The sequence below is a fragment of the Passer montanus genome, unplaced genomic scaffold, assembly GCF_014805655.1.
Source record: "Passer montanus isolate IOZ18808 unplaced genomic scaffold, ASM1480565v1 scaffold103, whole genome shotgun sequence".
In the NCBI taxonomy this organism is placed as follows: Eukaryota; Metazoa; Chordata; class Aves; order Passeriformes; family Passeridae; genus Passer; species Passer montanus.
In genome coordinates, this window is record NW_024356838.1 from 1,092,489 (window position 1) to 1,105,942 (window position 13,454).

The 13,454-nt window shown below is 40.3% G+C and overlaps 1 protein-coding gene across 5 annotated transcripts in view; it reads left to right on the plus strand.

Moving 5' to 3' along the window:
* The first annotated feature begins 37 nt into the window (after window positions 1-37).
* Window positions 38-13,454, plus strand: part of AGL (amylo-alpha-1, 6-glucosidase, 4-alpha-glucanotransferase) — a 35,734-nt gene continuing 22,317 nt past the window's right edge. The window contains exons 1-11 of one of the 5 annotated variants that reach the window (XM_039718276.1): window positions 38-192; window positions 1,220-1,369; window positions 4,191-4,401; window positions 5,378-5,544; window positions 5,981-6,184; window positions 10,268-10,449; window positions 10,663-10,774; window positions 11,068-11,188; window positions 11,366-11,468; window positions 11,560-11,657; window positions 12,255-12,394. In XM_039718276.1, the coding sequence (XP_039574210.1) occupies window positions 1,288-1,369; window positions 4,191-4,401; window positions 5,378-5,544; window positions 5,981-6,184; window positions 10,268-10,449; window positions 10,663-10,774; window positions 11,068-11,188; window positions 11,366-11,468; window positions 11,560-11,657; window positions 12,255-12,394 (1,420 nt within the window). In that variant the 5' untranslated portion in view covers window positions 38-192; window positions 1,220-1,287. Of the gene's footprint in view, window positions 304-552; window positions 828-889; window positions 1,126-1,219; window positions 1,370-4,190; window positions 4,402-5,377; window positions 5,545-5,980; window positions 6,185-10,267; window positions 10,450-10,662; window positions 10,775-11,067; window positions 11,189-11,365; window positions 11,469-11,559; window positions 11,658-12,254; window positions 12,395-13,454 lie in introns of those variants that run through there. The other 4 variants (XM_039718284.1, XM_039718265.1, XM_039718291.1 and 1 more) reach the window with 4 other exon arrangements.

Below are 13,454 nucleotides of genomic sequence, written 5' to 3' on the forward strand. Positions count from 1 at the left end.
AGCGGCTGGGCCCAGAGGCACCAGCCGGGACACTCCAGACAAGCTTTAAAGCCACCCAGCCCTCAGCAGAGGGCCCGGTAAACCGCACAGAGCTCCGGACTCAGGTGGCCGGGACACCTCTGGTGCCTGCGCGCACCAGCCGAGCGTAAAGGCGCTGCTGGGGCTGTGGCTGTAGAGGCTGACAGCAGACAGGTACCACCACACCGCGCTGCCCGACAGCAGGGCCCAGGCTCGCGGAGAGATCAGCCCGCTCGCTGCAGCAACAGCGCGGGGCACGGGGAGAGCTCCTGAGGTAGCCCTGAGGTATCTCTGGGAGAACCCGGGGGTACCCCTAAGGCATCCCTGAGGTATCCTCCCTCCTCAGGGCGCGCCTCGCGGGGCCGCCAGAGGAGGGGCGGGGCCGGGAGCTGAGGGGCGGGGCCATCCCGGCGGGGCGGGGCTGAGAGCGGAAGAACGGGGCCGGGCCGGGAATGGAGGGGCGGGAATGGAGGGGCGGGGCCAAGGCCGGAGGGGCGAGGCCGGGCGGGGCCTCGAGCGGAGGGGCAGCGCCGCCGGGGCGGGCCCTGGGCTCTCGCGGGAGCTGCGCCGGCGCCGCCCGTCTCCGAGCGCGGCCGCCGCGGAACCAATAAACTTTGTTTAAAAAAAAAAAAAGGCAAGAAAAGGGGAGGAAAGGAGCGGTGCCACCGCGGCTGCGGGCAAGTGCGTCACTGACCGCCGAACCAGCCCGGGGCGGCCGCTGAGGGCAGCTCCAGCCCCGGCTCCGCTCGGCCTCGGCAGCCGTCGCCCTCCGCGGGGAGCGGCGCCTCCGCCGCTCTGCGGGCCCGCTCGTGAGTATGGTGGGACGGCTGCGGTGGGCAGCGCTCCCCGCGGAGGGCGGCGGGGCGGCGGCGCCGGGGCGGGCGCGAAGAGTGACAGGTGTCAGGCTTCCCCTGCCCGGGGGCACCCCTGTAGCTCTGGCTGCGGGCCGGGCCGCGCTGTGGGACGGGAGCTGCTCCGGGGTGCCGCCGGCGGCGGTGCCCGGCCGGGGCAGGGCTGGGCTGTGCCTGACAGCTCGTCCCGTGCCGCCGCCCCTCCGCCCTGCCCTGCAGCGCCGAGTCTCCGCGCTGCCCCGGGACCGGGGAACATGTAAGCGCGGCCGGAGGCGTGAGGCGCTCCGAGCGGCCGTGTGCTGCCGGGGGTCTCCGCTGACCCGCGGGGTTTTGTCTGTTCCCCCACGCAGGGCTCGCCTCTCCCTCCCCGCACTGAGAGTGCCGGCGCGGCGGGAGCGCCGCACGGGCAGCCGCAGCCATGCCGGGCGCTAAGGAGACGCGGCTGCTGCACCTCGGCGAGATGGAGAAGCTGGACAAGACCCTCTTCAGGCTGGAGCAGGGTAGGTCGGGGTGCCGGGGCTGGGTGAGAAGGAAATGGCCGGGACCTCGTCATCGCCTTTGGATGGCAGTGGAAAGAAGAGCTCATCCTGAAGTGGAGGGGTTTTGGGGGTGTGTGGGGGGTGTTCTTGCTTTAAGTTTGATTGTGGGTTGGTTTATTTGTTTTGATTTGTTTCCACTGCAGGGCTCTATGGGCTCCGCACACAGTTTAGTTTGACTCGTTAAACTCTTGAGAAATGAAGAGCAGATTGGCCAAGAGCCGTCAGTCTTCATGGGACTGAAGCACAAAGCGTTTTTTAGACGGGCCTTTTCCTTCTCCTTTTATAGCCTGTACTTCAGTGACCTGAAAAAGTCCTCATAAGTCAAGGTCTCCAGTGTTTATCTTCTTATGCAGCACCCCATGTTTTAATATTCCAATTTTGAAATCTGTCAGTAATGCTTGCATTTTGCAAAGTCTGCAGGTTTGAGGTAGTGCTTCAGAATATAAGCTCTTTAGCATCTCCTAAATCTTGTTATCAGATTTGTTAAATTATCAGAGCTATGTATCATGCTGCATACTTAAAAGAACTTGATGTTATTTCTTCCTGAGAGTGTTTTTAAGTCTATTTGTAAAAACGTTGAAAACTAAAAACCATCCACTAACTGGTCTACTATTATGCTGGTCAGCAAATTTAGACTATAAAACTGAAGCCCTTGTCTTTAAAAAATATTTTTAACAGTCCAACAATTTTTAGTAAGAGTTATTGTGGATTTTTTACAGTGTGTTCCTAATCTAGGAAAATAAAGGAGCAAGGTTTTGATTCTTGAGAATAAAATTTCTCTTCAACTCTATTGATTCCAGACTCTTCTGACCAGCCTAATGTAAGGAAATGTCAATAGTGAAGAAGTGCAGAGTTGGTCCTATTTAACTTATCCATCAAGATGTGTAAATTTTCTTGACATGAGGGAAGCAGAAGTGCATGGCTCTCAGGCATTCAAAGTGCCCCTGCCGGTAGCAGTCTCTGAGAGGGCATAGCTAATTTTGAGCACAGCATTTCTGATGTCAGTATAACTCTTAGAGGAAATAAGATATCAGTGGCATATATCCCTGTACTCTAATTTTAGTATCCCTGTAACAAAATGTCAGGCCAGTACTGAAGGGAATGTACTTAACCTTCCAAAAGTGGTTTTATACATATATTTATTACATTCAAATGAGCTTCATTTTACCTGACAGACATTCAGATCTGAAAACAACTGCTTTGCCTGGTGGGTTTTGGTGCAGTGGTGATTTTGTTAATGAGAGAAACACAAAGCTGGATAACACTTATGTTTAAATGTATTCAGACATTGACCTCTGGTATTAGAGTCCCCATGATTCCATTTAATAAACAAGTAGGTTTTTTTCAACTTAAGGTATTGTAACTTGGTGTCCAGAATTTTTTATACTTTTTGATTAATTATCTGTGTACTAATAATTTTCCCCTTTTTTACAAGTACTCAGGTTTCTTTTACTTCCAGTTTTGTAGGCTGTTAGGGCTAGTAGGTGATTTACTGCACTTAACTACGTGGCTGGCATGTTCTGTGTAAGAGCTTGCATCTGTTTCACTCACTTGAATGAACCCTGTTCTTACCACTTGTGATGGGGAGCCTCATACTTGCAAGGGAAAACCTTTCTAAAAGCTCCTGACTGAACAGAATTTTTTATGTCTAACTCAGTAGAGTACATATGCTTTTATGTTCTAATTTTTTAACTTAATTTTTTCTCAGTATCACAAGTATCTTAAGCTTAAGCATCTTTCTATGTGTGTCAGAGACCTGAAGCACACCTACAAGATTCCCTTTAGTTTGTTGAGCTCTCTGAAAGTTTAACAATTTGTATATTGTAGATCACACACAAGTATATGTAATTCTTCAGTTAAAACATAAGAATTTTACCTGTTCCTAATTTTTTTCAGATGTTTTCATGGGTCAGCCTACTATATAGACTTGGTAAACCTAAGTACTTAAAGACCATGTAATCCAAAATCTGCATAAAGTTGTGTGTAATCTGATCATTGTGATGTTTTGCTGTATTTTATTTTTAAAACTTTATGTAACAAAGACAAACAAATTGGAAAGAAGATGAATGGTGCCATGTAAGTAAAGGAAAAAGTACATATGTAAAGTGTGCCAAGAACAATGTTGGGAAGGAAGGGAGAGATGATGCAGCTTTGAGTGTTGCAATGTTGGGTTTGAATCTATTAGAGAGTGTCCAAAGAAGAGCAGTGAGGATGGTAAAGACCTTGAGGGGAAAACTATCTGAGGCATGGCCATGAACGCTTGGTCTGTTCAGCCTGGAGGGAGAGGAGACTGAGGGGACACCTCATTGCAATCTGCAGCTTCCTTGTGAGGGGCAGGCACTGATCTTTGCTCTCTGGTGACCAGTGACAGGACCCAAGGATGGAGCCGTGCCAAGGGAGGTTTTGGTTAGATATTAGGAAAAGGTTCTTCACCCCCATGGTGGTTGGGCACTGAGGCAGCTCACTAGGGAAGTGGTGACAGCACCAAACCTGACAGAGTTCAAGACGTATTTGCAAAATGCTCTCAGGCACATGGTGTGATTCCTGGGGAATTCTGTGCAGTGCCAGGAGTTGGACTTGAGTGGTCCTTGTAAGTGCCTTCCAGCTCAGGATGTTCTGTGATTCTGTGCTGTAGAAATTTATAATTGTGCTGAAATTAATATCAAATATGATGATATTATTCATATAGTAGCAAATTAGGAATTGCAATAAGAGACTAGACATATCTAATCCTCCTGATCAAGTAATTTTAACTTTTGTCTTTTTCTTTTTTTTTCTTGAGGTTTTGAGCTACAATTCCGATTGGGCCCAACTCTTCAGGGCAAGCCCGTTACTGTGTATACAAATTATCCAGCTTCTGGAGAAATATTTGATCGCCACAAGTTCAGGACACTGCCATGGCACAATCCCACAGGAAAAGAAGATGACTCTGACAAATACTGCAAGTTGGATCTCCAAATTTCTGGGTCATACCAGTACTATTTTAGTCTTGGGTAAGTGAAATTTGTATACCTGCAGCCAAATGCAGTTTTCTCCCTCGGTCTACATCTTAACCTGAAAAAACCCCTTTTTTCCCATACATTTTTCAAATTGCAGCCAAGGGACCAATCAGAATTCACCAGTGAAAGACAGTAACTGGTGGTTCTGTAGTACTTTCTGATGCAGAGATATTCTGGAGAATATACAGAGCCAAGCTGATCAGCTTTCTGTGAATGTTGGAGAAGCAGTCTATTTTTACAAGTTTTCAAATTCATCAGCATTCTGAGTATCTCAATGATTATTTTGTACTTTCTTCATTGACTTTGAGGGTTATTTTCTATCTAGCACAGAGGTTCTGGCATTCTTTACTTGGATCCCTGTCCTTTGTTTTAGTGGGGCAATTGCAGAAGAGAATGCCACTATCTGTAATAATTGTAGTCTGGTATTTTGTGTTTGTGGAAGATGGGTGGTTAAATTCTTCCAGACTTAAGACATTTAGCTCAGGTACCTTCCTGAGGATGAGGGTCAAAATGTAGATCTACATGTAATAGAGGGGCAGTTGTGCTTTCTGTGTTCCATATGCCAAAAGGAGGAGTACTCCATCTCAGAAAATAGCAAAAGTATCTCACTTTTCCTGAGTTTTAAGCTCTGTACCCTGTGTAATAGAGGTGCAGTCGTGCTTTCTGTGTTCCATGTGCCAAAAGGAGGAGTACTCCCATCTCAGAAAATAGAAAAAGTATCTCACTTTTCCTGAGTTTTAAGCTCTGTACCCCATTTATATTTTTAAGTCCAGTAGAGAGATGATACACAAGAAATTAACATTTCAGTGTTTACTATTTCCTATATGTGTCATGCAGTCCTGTTCCCTCTCTCCCTCCAGCCAGTGTACTGGGCTGCTGTGTTTCTGAAAACCTATGCTATTTGAATTCTCTCTGAAACAGACTGGTACAATGGGTGTTAATTATACCAATGAAAATTATTTTTTCCTAGAAATGAAAAAAGTGGTGGCGGTTACATAGTTGTGGATCCCATTTTGCATGTTGGAGCTGATAATCATGTGCTGCCTTTGGATTGCGTTACACTCCAGACATACCTCGCTAAGTGTCTGGGACCATTTCATGAATGGGAAGACAGGCTTAGAGTGGCAAAAGAAACAGGTAATGCTAATAGACGTATTCAAGGATAGAAGTTTTTGGTTTATGGTCAAAACCCAAAGTTACATGGAAGAGCTTCAGTGTAAACAATCAATAGATTCTTTGTTGAAATATATTTTCTACGATATTCAATTTCGTTAACAGATTAAATCACTGAATTTATTAAAATATTGGCAGAGGTGTAAAAATTCAGGGATTTCTCAATCTTGGAAACCATTTATTTTGTTTTCATTTCAGATGGACTTGGAAGTTTGTAGAACTGACAGGGTGGTTTTTAAAGCTTTTGTTATGTAGAATTTCAAGAGGAAGATTCAGATTAATTTACACTGGTTATTCCAAACAGTAGTTCTGAGTACATAAGTGCAGCTTATTATGCTTCGTTCAATTAACTTTGACTGGGGTTTTTTCCTGATTAAATAAATGGGTTTTTATTTCATAGGTTACAACATGATTCATTTTACGCCACTACAGATGCTTGGACTATCTAGATCATGTTATTCATTGGCTGACCAGTTAGAAGTAAACCCTGAATTTTCAAACCATAATAAAAAGTGCACTTGGAGTGATATAGGAGCACTTGTGGAGAAACTGAAAAATGAATGGAATATGCTTTGCATCACAGATGTAGTCTACAATCATACTGGTATGATTTTCCTGTGGTAATAACCAGATTGGTCCTATAATTATATTTTGTTATTTCCCGTAACTTCTCCCTCTTTAACCCATTTTTAGTAGCTGTTTTAAACAATGTAGTTGTCTCTGTCTTTGAGTCTCTCAAATCCAGGACAACTCCTTGCAATTGTAACTCATACATCTCTGTTACAGGTATAAAAGAACTTAGTATTGCTACTGAAAGAATGAGGAGAGCCCTTCTTAAAAAGAATTAATAAGTTGTGTATCTGTATTTATGTAGTATACCTATCTTAATTATCTGTGGTGTGCAGTTCCCATATATTTGAACAGAGTGTGTATTCTGAATTGTTTGATGAGCATAAACTGAGTACTTTCTTGTTAAACAGGGCATTATGCTTGTAGCTGCTTGTTATCTGTGGTGTGCAGTTCCCATATGTTTGATATAGTGTGTATTCTGAATTGTTTGATGAGCATAAACTGAGTACTTTCTTGTTAAACAGGGCATTATGCTTGTAGCTGCTTAAAAGTAACTGCTCTAATTTGGGTCTAACACGCAGACTAGAAACAGAGTTGGGACAAGAAGGTAGGATTAAGTAATGGGGAGAATGCTACAGCTGAGTCTTTGGGAGAAGAAAGAGAGCTTTGTGTTTGGGGAGGCTTTTTTTAAAGCATAGATATGTTAACACATCGGAGCTGTTACTTTTCTTAATTGCTTGAGGGACAGTGGATTTTCTTCTGTGTGATCTTACGAAAATTTAAAATGTAGTACTTAATTTGTAGTTTTGTTGATTATTTGGATAATGAGTTTTCTTTGTTTATAATGCAGTTGCTACTGCATACTGTAATCCTAAAGAAAATGATTACCACTCTCATACCAGAGACTACAGCAAGGAGTTATGTTGATTGATGTCTTTTGAGGCTCAAAAATGCGTAAAAGTAAATCATTTGTGAATTCCAATCACTTGTGAATTTCGTTTGTGAATTTATTTGCTGTAGTTCTTTGGTGTTGATTTTTGCCAAACATTCCTGTCCAATCAGTCTGCAACAGAGTGCTTTCCCTGTCTGTTTGTTGAGAAGTTACTAATTATAGTTGTTGGCTCTGTGTCTGAGGGAATCAGGCTTTTAAACCTCCTCCCAGTTTTGGATAAAAAATTTCTTAGGCTTTTCAACCAGGGATAAAAAACTTCTTACTCTTTTCAACTAGATGTCCAGTTTCTGTTAGAGATGCTTGAGGTCCTCTCACTTTTGAACAGTGTATATTTGCATGATACTAAGGAGGATGTTTTTTGATGGATGGAGAGAACTTAACTATAGTAGTTACACACCAGAATATATTTGAGAAGGAAAATGTCATGTTATTTGGCTACATTTATAGGACTTTTTCGGGTTTTGTTTAGAGTTAAAGTAATCTTCCTTGGGATGGATGACTCAGCATTTGTACTATGGTGAAAAGATGTTCAGAAGTATCTTGTGAGAGGATAAAAATATTCAGATGATTGTGGTTCTTACATCGTTAAGCAAGGTATCCTTGATGACTTTGTTGCCTGTCATGACCCCTCAGCTTACAGTGGTTCTGTCTGTTAGTAGTTTCTGCTTTCTAGTGGAGACCATTGTATAGAAATGGCATTGATTCCCTTCTGCCCCTGTGGGAGCCAAGCAGCATCACCTGCAGGATCAGGCATTACACTGAGGTGTTTGGTGTGAAACCCACACTGTGGGCACAGCAGGGAACAGTGGGAATCAGCTCTGGGTGTCTCTGTGAGGCTCTAATGAGAAGCAGCACCTGTGGCTCAGCTTGAAAGTGAAGTCATGTGCTGATGTAAAATGTCCCTGAACCTTTGGCGTCTTTGCAGGAGTATCACGGATAAACTTGAAAACCCTCTCTGGTAACTGGGTATATTCAAATAGGAAATATGTTTGCATTTACTTTTTACTGGGAGACAGAAAAAAAGACAGTTGGAGGTTTGTTTTTTTATTTCCTGAGCTTTCCATGGCTGTAATAAATCGTATAAAGTAGTAAAAATAATGTGAAGTAAATTATACATTACTTTTCTTTTACAAGGGGCTACTGTTGTACAATTGCAATATAGCACTCGAGTCAATCTTAACTTCAAGTAAGGTTTGTGTTTAATTTATGTAAAAATGAGTTAGTTAAGAAAATTATTTCAGATCTTTATAAGAAGAATGTAATGAATTTTAGAAAGTTTTCTTTAATTCCTCATCTTGGTATTTCCATATTCCTATACTTGCTTTGTTCTATACACATACTCTTTACTATGTTATTTTTTCCTTAGCTGTAGCAAATGTAATCACCAGTGATGTTTTGGATAATTTTTCTTCTGCAGAGTTAGATTTCTCTTGATGTTACGTTGTGAATCACTGGAACTTACCTTCTAATGGAAGGCCTGTTGCCTTTTTTTTAATGCTAACTCTTTAGTTTAAGTAATGTCGTCTTTTTAGTCTTTTCTTATGAAATTCCTTTATAGTAAATTATAGTTCTTCTTAGAAGAAGAGAACAAGCTGATTTTGCTTTTTGGAGAAGAAGGTTTTTTTAGAAGTAGTAAAGGATAAAGAAAAAAAGAGCAGGAGGGAATAACCTGTTTGGCTGTTTGGCCTGGAACAGTCTTTAACAGGCTAAACTTGATACTGCTTTACATAACTTGAAAACATGGTGGGTTTAGTAGTAGGTTGTATTTAAACCACAAGGACTTTAATTTCCATGAATGGTTTGACCTTACAATGATGAAATTTTGCTGTATCTTGAGATACAATATAACAGGGTGCTCAGAAGAGCTGTTCAGCTATAGACTAAGGTAGTACTTTTCTTTTTTTGCTTTGATATTTTTGTTTTAACTTCTTTGAACTAAGCAAACTTGGGATTTTAAGTGTTATTTGTTCTAATTCTGGACACATTAGTGACTCTTTATGTTTTCAATATAGTAATTTGTTATATATTTTCTCATGTGTGAAGTACTACTTCTGTTTTTTTCAGCTTTTCTGAAAGCCTAGTTTTTGTTCTTAGGTACTCTGTGAGGTTTTCTTTTTATTTTCAGTTTTATAATTTAGTATTGCAGTTTGAAATATTCATTCAGAAGAATACATGAAATTTATTTTCATTTAAACAGTGTAGCAAAAGAGTTGCAAAACTAGAAAGAAATTAACTCTGGGATTTTTCTTCATTATTTTACTTCCAAAATCAAAATTCTGTGCTATGTATGTATTTACCTGTACTGCTGCATGCGTGCTGTCTATATTAGAATACGACACCTGTGTTCTAGTGAAGGCTCTTTACCTTCTCTAAGTTAATTTTTAATGTTCAGCATAGCTCCTGTGCTTGTTGATGCTGCAGGGGAAGCTTGGCAAACAGACACAGAGTGTAGTGTTTGTCCTGAATGAGTGTTCCATTTGCATGCACCAGACAGTGCTCTCGCCTTGCTGCGTAAGGCTCCGTGACGTTGCTTCCTACAGCTCAGCTTCTTTCTATGGACACAATAGCACAGCTAATCCTTTCTTAAATGCCCATTTAACTATATTTTGCATTAATTATTTTTTGGATATGTGCACTCTTCCTCTCTGGCTGTGTGTGGCATCTTGACAGGATGAAGAATATTAAAAATAAAATAATAAATATAATGAAAGTATGTATTAATAAATAATAAAAGTATATATTAATAAAATAATATTTAAAATAAACAACTCTATAATGTAAGTTTGAGGTGTGTGTTTGGCTTTCAACACTCAAGAATATCAGTATCTTTCATTCAGTATTTAATGTATTTCTTGCATCAAGATCTGATTTTTTTTGGTGTTTTAGAATTGCATATCTTCATGTATCTAACGAAAAGTTTTTTCTACAGTCTCTGCAGCTGTATTTTTGACCAAAAAAATCAGTAATAATAGTCAATCAGTAATAACATTTCTGCACAAGATCTGATTTTCTACTGACATGGGAAACTTTAGTTTAAATGTGAATGAACCATATGTGCTATAGTACCTCAGCTTCTTGGTGTTAGGATATTTACAAAATACAAAGTGTTCAGTTTATGTATTTACGTTTTTGTTTGGTTTTTCCTCCCTCCCTTTCTTCACTAAGCCACTAACAGTGAATGGCTCAGGATGCACCCGGAGTGTGGCTATAACCTTGTGAATTCTCCTCACCTGAAGCCAGCTTGGGTCCTGGACAGAGCTCTGTGGCATTTGACTGGTATGGTGGCTGATGGAAAGTGTATTGCCAAAGGGGTCCCTCCCTTGATTGAAAATGATCAGCACTTGCATGTAAGTGAATGAGAACGAAGTGTAAGCTAAGGAACTGCATAAATAGCTGAATAAACCTTTAATATTTCTAGGGTTGTGTAAATACACAAAAAAATGGTGTATGCTTTGCAGATAGATTTAGTGAAGTAAGCCCTTATTCCCCTTTTTTTTTTAACTTTTCTTAATTATATTAACAAACAACCTTAGTAACTGATGCAATTTTTATTTTTACAGTGTTTACGTAAAATAATTTATGAAGATATATATCCAAAACTGAAACTATGGGAATTTTTCCAAGTGGATGTTAACAAAGCTGTGCAGCAATTTAAAACCCTTCTAACTCAAGGTAAAGGAAGACTATGTTGCTGAAGCATGTGAATTCTATATTTGTAGTTCAAGAGACTTAGGTAAGCTTAACAGTTAGACAGAAAACAAGATAATGCTATTTTTTTGCTGTGTGAGATGTCCACTGTGCTGATTTAGGCATACAGGAATGCTTTGAGGGCTGGGAAAGTCTTTAAAGACCTTCAATACCTTCATCCACCTGCATCTTGGTTATGCTAGAATTATAAAAGTTGTGTGTCTGTTAAATGTAATTCCTGATTTTACTTTGAGTTGTCATTTCTATTTTGTTCTCAGGCAAAATGGGCACTAAATCTGATCCAAATCAACATCTTCAGATACTGCAGGACCCTGATTACAGACGACTTGGCTGTACTGTAGATATGAACATAGCACTGGCAACGTTCATACCACACAGGTACTGTGTTACTGATTGCAAGTTAAAATCTAAGTGAAGCTGAACTCATGAAGCCAAAAAAATGCATTCTTTTCAGACATGAGAAAAAATTGGGTTTTGAATCATATTAGTAATTTATGCTGCATGTTTTTAAAATCGTTTTTAATTGTGCTCTGCTTTTAATTTTCTCCTGCTAAGCAATGGACCAGCTGCAATAGAAGAATGTTGTAACTGGTTTCGCAAGAGGATTGAGGAACTAAATGCTGAGCAATACAGACAAACTAGTCACCATCAAGAACAGGTGTTGAAATTATTGTTTTAATGCTGAATTGTGTAAAATTGCAGGTAAATGCAGGCATTTCAATAATAACACATTATTTAATTACTTCCAGGCTGTCAATTGCCTTATGGGGACTGTGGTTTATGAACGAATCGCTTGTCACGGTCCTAAGCTGGGACCTATCAGTAGAAAACATCCCTTGGTTACCAGGTATATACAGGTTTTCTTGTTTGTTTGGAAACTATTAGAATCTATCCAGGGAAAGCAAGTTCCAAGTTCAATAAGTATACATTCCAAGTTCAAAAGCATACATTTATATGTAGAAATATATGTTTTCTTTGACTTGGACAAATGTCACTCAGCAAATTTACAGGTTTTTTTTAAGCAATAACTATTTTAGAAACAAATGTGATCAGAAAGCATGAGACAATACTCAGAGCACATCAAAACCTTACATAGTGCAAATTGCTGTTGTAGGTGGAAGAGGAGTGGAGCTAGGAAAGTTCACACCTTTCATGTTTTATGTACTTGATGCCACTCATATCTAAAGAGCTACAGCTTTACTCTTACATTACCAGCTGGCACCAAGATAGTGGCAACATCTGTTCTTGCTTCTTCAAAGCTTCCTTCAAAATAGAAAACTCTCCATCATTTATGCAAGTTGCTCTCTTTTTTATCTGTATTATGTACAAGTCAGTTCATAGCATATTCTTTAATTTCAAAGACAATAAATTGCAGCTTAGGTTACCGTATGTGTTTGATGTTTGTCTCTTTGATTTATCTTTTAATTGCCTGTCTATTCTGTAGGTATTTTACATATCCATTCAAAGAACTGACTGTGGAGGAGGAAGAAACTATGATACATCAGCCAGATAAAGCTTGTTATTTCATGGCTCATAATGGCTGGGTTATGGGAGATGATCCTCTTAGAAACTTTGCAGAACCAGGTTTGTAAAAGAAATTTGAGTTCTTACAAACCAAGCCAAAGCAATAAGGATTTTATTTAATCTGTCTTTTTTCCAGATGTATTCCTATGAGGCTGCAGAATAGCAGATACTAAGCTTATAGCACTTTAATTTCCCATTCAGCATACAGATGAACTGTAAGAACTGGAATTTGAGGTACAGTTTTACAAGATTTGAGAGGGAAATTACCAGCTTTCTGCCACTGAAATGGGGATGTCCTGCCTCCCCACTTTTGTCATTGTCTTTGTTGCTTACTTTGTACTTTGTTCCAACACCAGTGCTTGTTGGCATTTCCATGAGACAATGACAGTGTGGCAGAAAAACTAATGCAATGAAAAGGTGAATAGTGTTTTACTGCATTAGTGAGCAAAAACTGGATCCTTGAAAAGTCTGCTGAGTGGCAGTCAGGCAGTCAAGAGACGACCCAGTTAATCCAAATTAAGTATGCAGATTACTTGTGAAGGTGAAATAGGGCATTAAATCATCATGCACTAAAATATTGCATTCTAACTCCTTTGGGGACAATGTTGATATACAATAAATGTAAAAAAAAAAAGCTCGTGTTCAAAGTAGCCATTCAGTTGGTGTAAACTAAATGAAACAAAGGCCAGTTTCATTGTAATTAAAAACCGTCTGAAAGTTTGAGTCTGCTTTACAAGCTAATCTGATGATACTCCAGAGTGATCTGCAGTCAGCAAACGCTGAATTTCTGCAAAGCAATCTACACCCCTTTCACTAAATTTTATTTGCTTTTGTTCTCCTTGAGGATTGAGATAATAGGTGTTTCAAGAGTGTTTTTGTTCAGTTGCCTTCAGATTATTGCCCTTTCTTCTAGGCAGACTTTTGTATTTTTTTTCCTGTCAGTCACTGGTTTTAGTTAGCATTCTTAATTTCCAGTATTGAGGTTTCCTTGTAACTCAACTACAGGGTTGTGAATGCTTTATGTTTGTGTTATGCCTTTGTTTTATGCCACACATTATTTCAACTGAGAACACAATGTGAAAATGTAGTACACAAAGACGCCATAAAGGAATTGCAAAGC